The sequence below is a fragment of the Pongo pygmaeus genome, chromosome X (assembly GCF_028885625.2).
Source record: "Pongo pygmaeus isolate AG05252 chromosome X, NHGRI_mPonPyg2-v2.0_pri, whole genome shotgun sequence".
NCBI classification, from domain to species: Eukaryota; Metazoa; Chordata; class Mammalia; order Primates; family Hominidae; genus Pongo; species Pongo pygmaeus.
Genome location: NC_072396.2, coordinates 140,060,659 through 140,076,106, shown reverse-complemented (window position 1 = coordinate 140,076,106; position 15,448 = coordinate 140,060,659). Strand labels below are relative to the sequence as shown.

General features: G+C 37.6%; 1 protein-coding gene across 13 annotated transcripts in view; it reads right to left on the bottom strand.

The window, feature by feature from the left end:
• The window catches only part of INTS6L (integrator complex subunit 6 like), a 61,970-nt gene that overhangs the window by 24,673 nt on the left and 21,849 nt on the right, over positions 1-15,448 (bottom strand). For 8 of the 13 annotated variants that reach the window (XM_054471807.2, XM_054471810.2, XM_054471808.2 and 5 more), the window contains 7 exons: positions 12,229-12,378; positions 11,332-11,421; positions 10,916-11,099; positions 10,531-10,659; positions 7,996-8,159; positions 5,637-5,789; positions 1,486-1,618 (listed from right to left, as the gene is read on the bottom strand). In XM_054471807.2, the coding sequence (XP_054327782.1) occupies positions 1,486-1,618; positions 5,637-5,789; positions 7,996-8,159; positions 10,531-10,659; positions 10,916-11,099; positions 11,332-11,421; positions 12,229-12,378 (1,003 nt within the window). The remainder of the gene's footprint in view (positions 1-1,485; positions 1,619-5,636; positions 5,790-7,995; positions 8,160-10,530; positions 10,660-10,915; positions 11,100-11,331; positions 11,422-12,228; positions 12,379-15,448) is intronic. The other 5 variants (XM_054471809.2, XM_054471812.2, XM_054471814.2 and 2 more) reach the window with 2 other exon arrangements.

The window sequence follows — 15,448 nt, the reverse complement described above, 5'->3', positions numbered from 1 at the left end:
AGTTTTGCCTTTGTAGCCTGTGCTTTTGAGGTCATCTCTTTCTATATTATTTCTTACAACTACATGTGAATCTGCAATTATCTCAAAATAAAAAGTGTGTAAGTGGTATCATGTAGTATCTGTTCTTCTGTGTCTGGCTTATTTCACTCAGCATAATGTTTTCTAGCATAGTACCTATAGTTAACAATACTGTATTGTGTACTTAAAAGATCAGTGAGAGGGTAGATCTTATCAGGGCAGGAGGAAACTTTTGGAGGTGACTGATAGGTTTATGGCATAGATTGAGGTGATGGTTTAATGGGTATATACTTATCTCCAGACTCATCAAGTTGTATACATTAAATATGTACAGCTTTTTGTATGTCAAGCATAACTCAATAAAGTAGATCAAAAAAAGTGCACTTAAAAATAGAAAAATAATACCATTAACAGTGTTAGTGAAGATTACATAGTCTAATCTCTTCACTTTATAGTTGTGGAAACTGAAGTCATAAAGACATATTTAAGAAAAGGGATAAATAAATCTGCAAAATACAGACACCTTTTTACTGGCTGTCTTATTAATCTGAAAGATATAACCTATATGTTATGTTAATGATAATCAGCTCTTAGAAAGAGAACATCCCTCTTAGGTTGGGCTAAGAAATAAAGTAGATAGGTTATATAAAATAATCATGCTAATACATTTACGATGACTCATTCTTAAACTTCTTAAATCAACATTTAAAAGTATTGCAATTTCAGTATATTCAATGTATGTTGTATTTATAGCACTAAAAGTCTTATAGTTTTAATGATCATATGAAAACTTAGTAAAGATTCGACCCTTTTTGCAAAAATTAAGAAACGCCACGAAATAAAAACATTTACAACTTTACAACTAGAAGGATACTGTACAGTAAGTACCACATTACTCTAAACAGATGTGGCTCTTCAAATAAGGGGAAAATATCTCCACACACATTTTCATTAGTATCTGAGTAACAGCTTCTTGAGTTGTTCCTTTTAGAACCCTGCTATGGAAATCACAGCTTCTACAACCACAGTCATTGCAGAATTTACTCTGGTACCTATTTTCTTGACTCACTACTCTGCCTAAAACAGATGCCTCAAGAGCATTTATCTTCTGAGGGGAAACAAGCACAAGCCATTACTCCCACCCCATGGTAGGTCTGTTCTGGTATTTTTTGGCCCAAACTATACAAAAAAGCCAAGTGCACTTCAAACTGGGAATTGGGGGTGGGGCGTGCATTGGAAGTTTCAACCTGAAGAACAGCATAAGAATCACACACTGAAGGTCAAGCTTCTCTTCTGTTTGATGTGAAAACAACAAAAAGAAAACAAACAAAACAGAAAACAGTATGCAAATTCTATCCTTTCAAATCAGTTTTTTACTGTGATCTACATTTAAAATGCTTAGTCTATTATCAATTTTTCATTTCTGTTGTATTTTAAAGATGATTCAGTGGCACATGTTTTACTTACCTAAAAGAGGAAGTAAAACTGGGTAGTTGTAAGGCATCACAAAGAGGTTTACACAAGTTAAAGTTGTACTGGCTTTTAAATAACCAAATGGATATCCAAGTTCATTGTACTTTCCACTGCTAGTAACAAATACCTGAGAAGAACATGAAGTAATGCACAGTGATGACAATAAGGATTTTATGTCAAACCAAACCCCCAGTAACATTCCATAGCAGCATCTATGGCACAATTTGATTGTAATTTTAAAATAGCAATAGTGTTTTTAGCCTATGGTTATGTCAAAATATATTATACTAGGCCAGGCTCATGTACTAGGATTACAGGTGGCTCACACTTATAATCCTGACACTTTGGGAGACTGAGGTGGAAGGATTGCTTGAGGCCAGGAATTTGAGACCAGCCTGGGAGACAAAGGGAGATCTCATCTCTACAACAAATTTAAAAAATTAGCCAAGTGTGGTGGCACGTGCCTATGGTCCCAGATCCTTGGGAGGCTGAGCAGGAGGATGGCTTGAGCCCGGGAGCTTGAGGCTGCAGTGAGTCATGACTGTGCCACTGCGCTCCACCCTGGGTGACAGAGCGAGACCCTGTCTCAAAAAAAATCGTACTAAATATGAATGTTCAGATCGCAATTCTCCTATAAATTATATTAAGAAATGAAACTATACTATGCAACAACCATTCAGAGACCACAGGCCACATCAACAGTACCCAAATATTTACTTACTTAGCAAAATGAAAAATAAAGCTGAAATACTGCTAAGAGGAAACCAGCCACTAAAACACATTAACTTCTCAAAAGAACAAGTGGTAATCAGAGTGCAGACTGTGAAGAAAATAGAACATAGTCCCATGCCTGAAGCATGAAATTACAAAAACAAAGCCTACTTAAAAGATTATGTAAACCGTCTTCATTGTACTATTATTAAGTCTTTGCTCTATGCGTCTTTGCTGCCTCCTTCCCCTACCCATTTATCCATTTTTTTTTCAATAAGTATTTACTGAGTAACCTATTATAATAAGCCAGGCACTGGTGCTAATTATTTTGAGGCAGCAAGGAGATACTTTGGGTCAACCTGGAAGGCATTTCTCTTATAAATTACGCTGGTAGTGGCTGAGTGCAGTGGCTCACGCCTGTAATCCTAGCACTTCGGAAGGCCGAGGCAGGCGGATCACCTGAGGTCAGGAGTTCCAGACCAGCCTGGCCAACATGGTGAAACCCCATCTCTACTAAAAAATACAAAAATTAGCCGGGCATGGTGGTGCGCCTGTAATCCCAGCTACTCGAGAGGCTGGGCAGGAGAATCACTTGAACCCAGGAGGTGGAGGTTGCAGTGAGCTAAGATTGTGCCACTGGACTCCAGCCTGGGCAACAGAGCAGGACTCCGTCTCAAAAAAAAAAAAAAAAAAGGTTATGCTGGTAGAGTAAACATTCAGTGAAGATTAAAACATTGATCTTAATTCCATATGACTATTTTCTTACTCCTTACTGATTTCCTGATGTGATTCCTGTATCATCAGCCCCCTTACAGTTGATATGTTGTGCTGGGGTCCCCCAGCTGCCATGTTTTCTCTGTTCCATGTTCAGAGTCTTTGGTCCAAACCCCCAATATATACTTTTAGAGACCTGGACCTTTACTTTTCCAAAGTCCTTTGGCAGAATCATTTACAACAAAGTCAAACCTTGACATTTAACAGAATCCATTTACCTTGCTAGTTCTCAGTACCACCAATATCACCTACCAATTCACTACCTTCTTATAATACTAAGTTATCACTAAGAATAAGTTGGTATAATTATGTAATGTAATTTATGTAATTTATGACCCCACAGAACATGAGTTGTACTAAAACATGAGTCTACTACCTTTTGTGTCATAATTTAAATGATAATACAAACAGATAACTGCAATAAACCATGCTGGATTTTATTTCCTAAGCATGTATATTAGAAGAGAAGAAAAATTCATCAAAGAAAGATTAAAAAGTCACATGCACAAGGCAGTCAAGGGTCAGATCTATGATTCCCATGAAAGGAAAAGCACTGTATTTTGTTTCTTTCTCTCGTTCTCTTTCCCACCTTCCTTGGCCCCTTGAGTTTTTCCAAATTCCTTATCAGCCACAGATTCATAGATTTTTAGGGTTCCAAAGGATCTTTAGAGCTAGTTCACACAAAGTAAGTCCCTCGTGCAAGGCCACATAGTTGGTGACAGAGCTAGGGTTAGGCTCTGGTCTCCATTGTGGTTTTGCCAAATTTCCTGGCTACTGGTTCATTTTATTCTTTTTCACTACCACTAATTCATCACATTAAGAATACTCTAAAACAAAGTAACATAAAGTACAGGAAAGAGGCATATGACATATTTAAGGGGTTGTGCAGGAGCAAGGACAGCATTTCTTAAGTTTCTCTGAAGAAGGTTTCCAAGAAATGTGCTATATAGAAAAGAGAGGTTATTTTAGGGAAAAGCTATAATTTGTAATTTTATTTGCTTTCATTATAAAAATGTTTTTCAACCCATAAATTCAAAGGTCATATCTTTATTTTAAATTAGCAATCTATTATCCATATCTCTACATTTCTAGCACTTTTGGGGTAAACTATAAGTATAGAGCTCAATGAATGCTCATAAAGTGAATGTACATGTGTAAACAGCACACGAGTCAAAAAACAGAATATGGCCAGGCACAATGGTTGATGCCATCATCCCAGCACTCTGGGAAGCCGAGGTGGGAGGATTGCTTGAGCCCAGGAGTTTGAGACCAGCCTGGGCAACACAGTGAGACTCCGTCTCTCTAAAAAAAAAAAAAAAAAAAAAATTAAAAAATTAGCCAGGAATTGTGGTGTGTGCCTGTAGTCCTAGCTCCTCTGTGGGGGGCTGAGGTGGGAGGATCACTTTGCTTGAGCCATGGAGGTGGAGGCTACAGTGAGCTGAGATTTTGTTACCGCACTCCACCCTGGGCAACAGGCTGGACGCTGTCTTAAAACAAAACAAAACAAAAAGAAAAGAATGAAAGAAAGAAACAGAACAAAACCAGACATCTCCTTGTGTCCTCTTCTGTCCACTACCTTGCATCCCCCAAAGAGAAACCACTATCCTGACTTCTAACAGTAAGTTAGTTTTACCTCTCTCTGAAAGTATATAACATAGAATCACACAATATGTAATCTTTTCTGTCTGACTTCTTTGCTCAGTATTATGTTTGTGAGATTATTCTGTTTCTTGTGCTTTTACATTCTTGCTTTAAGCCTGCTCCTTTTTTTCTAACTAGTTGTAGCATCTTGGGAGAATTTAAGTAGCTTACAGACAAACTTGTAGCAATAATCTCACATTTTAAGATAAAACAGATGGCAGTCTGAAAGTGTTCCTTGCATAAATAGAGCCTAACAGTTACTGATTGCTATAGAGTCCTATATATTAATAGAAGTAGAACACACATCTCTACAGTTTAGAAATAGAACATACATCTTTACAGGGTAGGACATTTTTGTTGTATCCACATAAAAAGGCTGTGACTGCCATCTCTGAATTTTTACAAATTAAATTCCATAGGTGACTCTATTAACCAATTAGCAAATCCTTCTGGCTTAAGTGTAACACTTGGAAGAGCCAGTGTATGATAGATATCTCTATGCATTTGTCTCATCCAAGTTGCAAAATCCACATTACACACATTAGTGTTATTTGTACTACAGGACGAAGAGTTTTATTATATTACACTAATACAGAAATTAGTTTCAGGGCTTATGGTTCTCTGCCAAAACTATCCTGTACTTCCAATCTGTCAAGTTCAAAGTAAGGGCTAAACACCTTGTTTCAGCTGCAGACGCCATACCTGAAGTGAAGTACAACCTTTAGATTAGTGATTCTTAAGCTGGGGTACATGGGTAGACTTCAAGGGGTCCCCCAAATCCTCAAATATATAGGTTTCATCAGACTCTATTGCTTTAAATGGCAATGTACAGTAGACTAATGATTCATATTAGTCTGAAATTATTTGCCTGGCCCTGTTGCTTATTTGACAGCATTCATGAGAAACATCATTAGCACAGTCAGTCCAATTATTTTGAGAATAACCTTTGAAGCTTCTTAAAACAATTCCCAGATCCTAGAGTGGTTACAAACGTTTAGCTAATAGGTAAGGATAAGTACCTGCCAGCAGGTATGGGGAGACTTTCGTTCCAAGACATACTGAGTTAAGGGTGAAGGTTCAAGTTCATATTTGTCAAAAGGAAGTTTGTCTATTACCATTGGCTCACAATCTACACAGGAGAACCTCACAACAGGATGAGATGTTCGTGGAGGCTAAAAAAAATTTTTTAAAAAAAGCAGAAAAAATGGTTAGGTCTCAAAGCAAGCTTATATTTCTGACAATTCTGCAAGTCCTTTTATATTTTGTTACATTATCACTGAGATACAGACTAGCATTTTGAGAAAGAAGATTACTAGATCTCTAGGAACCACCAATGGCTTCCATGGGAGAGAGGGCTCAGATTCTTTACTATCTACTTGACATTAGGAAGAGGAAAGGTAAATTACAACACTCATAACTAAAATTTCAGTGAATTGAAAAAAAACTGTTTTGAATATGTTTAAGAAGTTTTTATGATTTGTAGGATGAATGTTGAATTTCAGATCTATTTTATGACCTCCAAGAACTGCCTGCCCTTCATTCCTTTGTACCATGAGGTTACAGATAGTCCAGATACGCTGGGAATGAAGAAATCCATGCAACTTTCTAATAAGGTAATGAGAGGGCTAAAGCTATGAACAAGCAAGATGAAAAATAGTAGAGGTATGGAAAGGGCAAGATAGAGACTGATAATAAGCCAGTCACAATGCCAGGGCCCAGATGGATTTTTACAGCATTGCTAACACCAACGTGTTTGCCTTGAATAGCTGGAGCTGGGGATGCTTTGCGCTGGGCTTCGAAGGCCTGTGGACCTGGGGTACTGGAGCAGATTAATGGAGAAGCCATTTAAGTAACAGGTTTAGCTTGTGTGATTGGAGAGCACCAGAGAGAGAAAGGCAAACAGCAAGGGCAATATGGAGAGAGAGGGACACAGGACAAGTCCCAGAGACAAAGTAAGAAGTGGGTCAGCCTATTCTTGTTGAGAAACCTGTAAGGCTAATATGAATATGATAAAATATCACTGCTTCCTTTATAAAAAATGAAAACATATTCATTTGCCTTTATAGTTTACAATTATAAGATGTTTGGGAGTTGAGAAAAATAGCTCTTAAATGAACTTTTAAAGATGGAGGAATGGTAACATGAGCTATGTGTGAATTACTTGGAATGTCTTATTCTATTTTGTTTTTTCCCAACTTAGTTTTAATTAACCTTGTGAAAGGTTTCTGACTCCTTAGATTTGAACAGGTAAAAATGTCATAAAGACATGAATGAAGACTTGTTGCTAGCAAAAATGAAGTAAATTTGCCATAAAGCCTGTACTCGAGTTTGGAAGGGCTGAGGTTTCACAGGTGTAACACCTTGAAGCCCTGAGGAGAGGAGTGGGATGTTTATCCTCACCCACAGCAGGGGCCAAAAGGGCTCTTTAGTCTTACATTCAGGTCTTTCTTGGCCACTTCTGAAAAAAGGGCAGAAGCCTAAAAGCAGTAATCCAGGAGAAAATGCAATTCACTGTCAGAAATTTCTAAAACTGAGACAGAATATAGATGAACTGAACTAGGAAGATGTTAAATAGAAGAAGTAGTGATTTGTTTGTGTCCCCTCCTGAGCCCACACAAGGGAGATTACTCAGGCCCTGTTACAATTTGGGGAAGGGGAAAGAAGACAAAAGAGAGAGTGGGTTTCATACCGTCTCCCTTATTACTAGACACTGCCCTCCCTCCAAACAAAAAAAAAAAAAAAAAAAAAAAAAGCCAATTGATCTGGCACTGGGAGCAACTGTAAATAGCAAAGCCTCTCCTACCTAATGCAGTGACCAAAAAGACAAGTCCTTGCTTAGAGATTATTTTTTAAATATTGCTTAATTAACCATCATTGAAAGGTATATTGCTACAAAAGTCCATTGATTACAAAAAGATGAAAAGTAGGAAGAAGTAAAATTTTGAATATGATTTTAATATGTTCCCAGAACCTATCCAAGGTGTAAGCTATGTTCAAATTTCCTGAGGCTGTGTATGAAAACCAAGGCCAGTGCATTTTAGACGTTGTGTTTGCCACGTAAATCAAGTCAGCTGCTCTGAAATTAAAACCAAGTAACAGATTATAACAGCATCAAAAACAGCAATGTTTTAACATCCAAAAAGGGCAGCTCAAGTGGCAAAGGCAACTAAAGAATGACAAGTATCAGAAAATAAAGGAAGTCCTCCTTTGCTTTTAGGCACAAAGCTAGACTTCCAGTAAGAGATAGAAGGCAAAGGAGGGAAGACTTACTTGCCTGTGGCATGGCATAAAGGCCTCAAAGCTATTTTAAAAGGTTCACTGTAATCAGAAAATTGAAAATCCAGAATGACGTTTACCTTTTTGTTTTATGACACTTACTAATGAAGGTAAATTCTGATCTGGCCAAAAAGATTCTGGAATTGGCCAATGTCCAACAGGAACACCAGTTTTAGAGTTAGGTCGTACATAAATGAGTTTATGACAACTATGCCATGGCTGAGCAGCAAATGAATTGCTTGGCCTAGATGAATCCATAAGTCCATCTAAAAGTTAAACAAAAGACAAACTAAGGCGTGAGTTTCTTTTTACAGCTGCTGATCTTCTTGTACAAATTTTCCAGCTGAAAGCAAAGTCCAAAATAAAACAAGAACAATCATTCATGAAAAATGGAAGAAGAAAAAAAAGTGACTCTACTAGGATTTCTAAATGTTCTCTCTAGCAACTCTTTTCATCTAATCTATCTCTTCTAACCCAACACCCACCCCACCATTCTTAACCTAGTAAGAGAATATGCAGTTATGCAGAAAACTATGGTAAAACTAGTTTTAAATTTTCTGAGACTCGTACACATAAATTAAAAACATCAAAACACTAGTTATTTTTCAAGAATTCAATTACTAAATTAGGCAAATGAAATTGTTCACTCCCTGTTATAGTTTTTACATTTCTGGAGTCTGACAAAAATAGATCATAAATTCCATTTATATATTCTTTCTATTTCCAAATACAAGAAAAAAGTGCTCTTTGCCAAACAATTAGACCCAATGACCACAAAGGCAAAATAAAAACTAGCCAAATTCACTTAAAGATAGAAGAAATGCCGACAATGTGTATATAGTTGAGGGGAGCACAAAGCAAACACATCAAGTTTATCGTGGACTAATTCACTATGGTTTCTCCATCCACCATCAAAATTCCATGGACAACGGGTGTTGTATAATGCTGAATAATGTATCCTGAATGCATTTTGATGATTTAAACTAGCATCTTTCATTTCCTTCCTCCTTCTCCCCCCGCCCCAAATCAGGGCAAGGCAGAGTTATATAAACTTTCAATGATAATATTTGTAAAAGATATGCTTTAATGATTTGAGTCTCATTTTTCCTAAATTATCAGTCATTCGAATAACTTATTTAAGCATTACTTTAAACAAGTAATTTCTTTAGACTAGGAGATTTAATGTGTCCACTGTGCACTAGGGGAAAAAAAAGTGTAATGGCTTTGGAGGACCCCCCCGAAGTTGAGCTCACGATTCTGACAATGTGTATTTTTCTGAGGAAAGGGTTCTTAACCTTCATCAGAACCTGAAAGGTTAAGAACTCTGGACAAAGGAGAACTGGAGCTAGAAAAAAAATCTGAGCCATTTACATGACACCAAATCCCACTAGGATTTCAATATGTAAGTTCCCAGTTTATGCTAAGATAGTGAGCATGAAATTTTGGATTGCTAGCAGTATAACATGCCCTTCCTACACAGCTAATTTAAAATAGTCTGTGGGGCCTCAGTCTTTTATGGCAGATGTTCTGAACTTGGAGGTCCAAAAAACCCCTGAGATTATATACAAAATTGTGAATGTGTCACTTATGTCTGTATTTATAGGGAAAGGGGTCTATATTTTTTCCAACAGCTTCTCAAAAGGATGGGGAACTAAAGAGCAAAACAACAACAATAACAATAACAACAACAAAAGATCAGGAGCCACATGATCCACTGCTTCAGACAGAAATGTGTAGCTTTCTGCCCTTATGCATTTGACCCCTTTGTTCTTGGTCAAGGCAATTAAAGCATATAAATCAGGCTAGACAAGCACTGTGGTAATAATAATGGAGTGTGTGTGTGTGTGTGTATATATATATATACACTTACATACATATACACATAGACTTTCTAGGAGCTCTGTTCTTGCAGTGTATTACTATGGAAGTCTTGCAATGCATTACCATGGTGCTTGTTTAGTTCCCTGATCCCTTTGAAATTCATTTGCATTCAAGTGATTACAAACATCCATTCACAAACCATCTAGAGATTCACTACAATTTAACTTCCCCTATGCAAAAGTCACCCTACTTTCATCAATTTTTGGATGTCAAACTTTCTGTGAAATCTCATTTGGAGAAAAGGTTGTTCAACTCTTAACTTCAGAGTGAAGAAGTGACCGGGAAAATACTAGTGTAGGATCTTAGAGAAGATGAGCAGTTCCTGGATAAATATTCATAATTTCTTGCTGAGGTGCAGAAACTAACACATATTTCATAAAGATGGCTTAGCATATTTGGCACTCACAAAACCAAAACCAGATTATTATTTAAGTGCATACCATAGTGAATCTCCAGACATTTTGTGAATAGAGAGGTGAATGAGTCAGTGCCATCCAAAGACTGGGACCAGGGAATATAAAATGCACCAGGAAAAGGAAACACGTTCTTAGGAACATTCAACATGAAATTAAAGTTGTTAGAATTTGGCCACCTGATACATATACATAGGCAGTGAATGTATGGTAGTTGTTTGGATGGATGTTTGTAACCACTCAAATGCACGTGGATAGTGAAGACTGTGTCTATAATAATTTATTTAATGTCTTCTCATTCTCCTATATAACACTTTAGGGTTAAAAAAGTTATCTACTATACCTTCTCCAATAGGAAGTGGATCTGGTCCTGTTTTTTCAAAATTAATAACTACACCACTCTGAACTTTTTGAACTAGAGATTCTAAACATTGATTCAACATTCTTTGTGTTCTCACACAGTAGGAGCGACCTATCCCAGAAGGAAAAATAAATAGCACAAGTTTGATCAAATAAAATATAATTTCATAATATAAGCATTTTAAAATCCTAAAATATAACTTGAAATAATCATAATGACATTGGCAGCAAATATACCAATGATGACCTTAAGCAACAGAGTTAAAAGGCTTTGAAGGAAAACAAGTAAAGACTGGATATGGCATTTAATGAAAAATATACTCTATGCTCTGAATTTTTCCTTCAGAAACATTAAATATTGCCAATACCTCCTGTGACTTCACACATCTGTGTGATGGCAGATTCATCAGTTGGTACGCTCCCTAGTTGCTCTGGTTCGGTAGAAGCCACTCCAGGCAAACGCAACACCAGGGCAAATAACCTTTGATCCCAACGAAAAGGTTCTTTGGTTAGTTCACTTCCAGGCAGAGGGGAATTCAAAGGAAGATGGAGCTGATAAGGCAAAAATGTGAAAAGGTTCATCATAACAAACCATATAAAAATGAAGAAAGAATTAAAGGGTTGACTTTTTCTTTCATGTAACTCAATAAAATTAAGCAGTCTTTCAAAGATTACCAAGATGGATGATTTGACCAAACTTACTCTTAACTGGAAACGCCTCCCACAGAAATAGCTGCATGTTCCCTGCCATTTACACAAAATTAAAAAAAAAAAAAAATCTCACCTCTTCTTGAACACCAGCAGTACTTGTTAACTTGTTTCCATCTGTGATGGTAATTAAAATAGATGGTTCTAAAAAAAATGGATTTCTCCCCTAAAATACATTTAAAAAGCATTAGAGCCATGTAAAGTAATAAAAGTATATTTAAACTTTTATATTTGCCTTGCCAATGATCTCTCAAGAATATGATAAAATTTGTCTGGATAAATAAGGAAGAAATGATCAGGGAACGAAATGGGTGGGAATAAAAATAACAACCCCTGAAGAGGTAACATTCAGTATAAACTGAGGAATTCTTATAATTCAGGAACTCCCCAAACCATTAACATTCAAATACCTCTCTCACTCTGCTTTCCAAGTAATCACAAAATAATATTACAAGATTACTGGCATTATCATCCACCCTCATGAATCCATTCACTTAAGTCAAAATCCTGGCACAGATAGGACACTAGTGACTTGCGTGCTGCAACCTGGAGAGTGACTCTGGTTACTGTGAGCACAGACTTTAGAGGAGGAAAGGACAATGAGAGCAACAGCAAATACTACTCTGCCTTCTTATCCTAGAGCTTTTTCATCAGATTGGGAGGGGCAGAGGAGCTAAGGACACTGAAAGTTTCTTTCCAATTGTCTTGTTCCGATATTTCTCAGCCGTTTATTCACATCATCCTCAAACATCTGATTATCTCATGGTAGACAATTTTAGCTATTCTATTATCAAGCCATATACAAGAACCAAAAGAAGAGGGATTTTTAAAAAGTATATATTTAAAAGGTAATAAGAATCTCATATTTGGAGGTTATGAAAAGTAGCAGAAAACTTAGTAACCATGCCCAATTTTAAATTCTTACCCCAAGCCACCAAAATAAATTAGCCGTACTCACTCAAATTATTTTTACCTGTCCATAATTGTCTATTCCAGATATTAATCTATTGAGATTTAACAAATCAAATGAGGATCTTAGAGCCTGACCAAGAGTAGTCAGTCCAGAAGCCTGAAGATTTTTTAGTTCGCTCATGAATGTTGCATGATTTTCCTTCCAACCAGCCTGCAAACCAAACATTTACAAAGAATTTCTTGATTATACAATGAACAATATATAAAGTACAAACAACCACTAAACAGCAAGTATCAAAACTCTAAGAAATTAATCACTCTTTAACCTAATTCTATTCTATATCTTCACTGATCAGGTAGAACTAAAGCAAGCAGTTTTGGAAAGACCTGCTAGCTCTAATGATCAAGCGCAAAGAACTGAAGCAAAAAATACTTCGTCCATTATGGCTGAAGCGCTGTGGCTCAAGAGGACCAGTTTTCTGTTCAGGCTCAACCAAACCTGCCAACACACCTGTTACCCTAGCGTGACATTGATGGTGAGCATGGAGTAAGGGGCAGAGGAAGGAGTAGTTATTTTTTAAATACATTGTCCTTGGTAGAGACAATTAGCTATATTGACTGTCTGAGCTACATTAATTCTTCTAACCAAGATTCTTCCACCGAAGCAATATTTTCACTTTTAAGCAAGAGTAAAGAGGGAATAATAGGAATAGAGCCACACTTATTTGGATATAACCCTTCTGGCATCTTCAAGCATTCAGAAAGCCCAAGATCTAGAATAAGGGGAGAAAGAAAAAGAAACAAAAAGTTTTGGCAAAGAAGCAGCATCCCCTAGCCACGCCCAGCAGCTATGAACAGCAGCAAACAACCAAAGATCCAAGGTCAACAGCCAACATGCTGTGATTGATTGGTTTGCAGAATAGAAGGAAGAAAAGGGTCGTGCTGACTGGTCTGAGATGGGTATAAAAACAAAGCAGCAAAAAATGCTGAGAAGAGAAGCTAAAAGAAGAAGGTGGCAGCTAACAGGAAGTCACAGAGGAATGGGCCAGCAAGAAAGAGAGAAGACAGCACAGCGTGGCAACAGAGTGGAACAGCCACTTGAGTCTCGGTGAGCCTGAGAGCAGCAGTGTGATATGCTAAATGCTGAAGTTATGCCAACCAGGCCAGTACAGCTGGAGGTGGAAAACAAGAGCAAATGATACCGAGATAAACCAAACCATTTGAATTGCACATTTAGCTGAAGGCATATAGTCCATTATCCATGCAACTACATCAAACACTCTTTTCTGGTTTCATGGTCTTCCAGAGCAATTTGGATTAGTAGAATGACTGAGAAGTAAGAAAGGGGGCAGGTTATTGGCTATGAACCCTGTTATGAAATACTTGTGTGACCTTGAGCAAACCAGTTGGCTTCTTAGGACCTAAGCTGAAAAGGAGAATGATCTAATAAGCAGGGACACTGTATAAGGCTGAGAATGATACCACCTTGCAGAGTCATTCACATCATAATCTGTGAGAGTGGCGCCCCCTAGGGTTAAACAGAACACAACCTGCATAACCCTACAAGGTGAAGGTGATCTTGGTTAAGATTCACTCCAGGTCCAATAGCTGGCGATTCTTGTGAAATGAAAGATGTGCTTAGTTTGATGTCTTTTATTTTAATGTTCCTAACATATCCTATAGGTCGAAGCATTTAAAGGTTAAAACTTTCCAGGTGCTCCTTTAGCCAAATTGTATATATGACTTTTAGTATTGGAAATATAGGGAATGAGAATAACTCTTTATGGCCCAAGGAAAATCTTATTGAACTAGATAAACTGAACTTTAGTGAAAAGGAAGCATTATGATTTAAAGTATCTTTTAAAATACCTGGAACTATCAGTAGTTGATTATAAATCACACTGAATTAGGAAATTAGATTTCTTCTTTGGGGTAGAAGAGAAAGGTGTACATTTGGGTGGAGGAGAGGATCAATTCTTTCTTGTATTTATTAAACAAATTTTTTACTGACAAACTATGCTATACTTGGCAGAATGCTAAGAGAGGAATTAGCTCTTGAGGGATTCCTGCCACAAAGGAATAAGAGATGCACTTATGGAGACTGAAAGAACAAGTGACCAGAGAGTGAGGGAAGGCTTCTCACTGAAAATGGGACATTCGAGAAAGCCTGATGGGATGAAGTGAAGATCATGAGACTCACTGATGTGAGGGGTGGAGGGGACTGTGCAAGGGAAGAGAACAGATAAAAGGATAGAACTTACTTGAGAACCACCAGTAATCTGATTATCATTGCTCTGGGCACATGGCAGGAGGCAAGGCTGATTAAGATAATTTGGGCTCTGACTATAAAGTGCTTTGTACACCATGCTCAGCAGTTTGGATTTTATCTGCTGGTCCTGGGAAGAACTCAAGGTTTTAAATCCGGGGAGTGGTATGATCAGATCTTTATTTTACTAAGATCTCTGCTGGTAGTTGGAGAATAAATTGTGGGGTGGAGGGGAGGCTGAAGCTTGAGGCAGGGAAACTGGTTTGGAGACTGCTGAAAGAGCTTATGAGAAAAGTGATGAAAGGCTGAGTTAGGGCAGTGGGGATGGAGAGGAGGCTGCAGATTAAGGAAGTACTTCAGAGGAGTCCTAGGGATTTAGTAGCTAATTAGAGGGACAGGTGAGACAGAAAGGGTCATGCATTATGTTGAAGTTTCTGGCTTTGGCAAACTTGTAAATGGTGGGCAGGGGTCCTTTACCCTGAAGCCATTGTATAAAATTGATTCTTGTTTTTGGAGTTACTTCGTTTAGCAATCTTATTTCCACACTGGTAACAAAGGTTATATATTAAATTTGAACACCTGAAGGGCCATGTAGTAGTTCAAGGTATAATTTTAAAAAATTAGTGGACTATTTTGTTTGGTAAAGGGCTAAGATAAGATTTGGGTACCACTTTATGACTCATCTTTATTTAAAATAATGTGCCCTGATTGTTAGTGGTGTTATTCACCAATCTGTCAGAATACAGAATATGGAATGAAAGCATTTTACAAATATTAATAGTTTCCTTCCTTCCTTCCTTCCTTCCTTCCTTCCTTCCTTCCTTCCCCTCCCTCCCTTCTCTCCTTCTCTCTCTCTCTTTTTCTTTTTCTTTCCTTTTTTTTTGAGATGGAGTCTCACTCTGTAGCCCAAGCTGGGGTGCAGTGGCACGATCTCGGCTCACTGCAACCTCCACCTCCCAGGTTCAAGCGATTCTTGTGCCTCAGCCTCCCGAGTAGCTGGGACTACAAGCGTGTG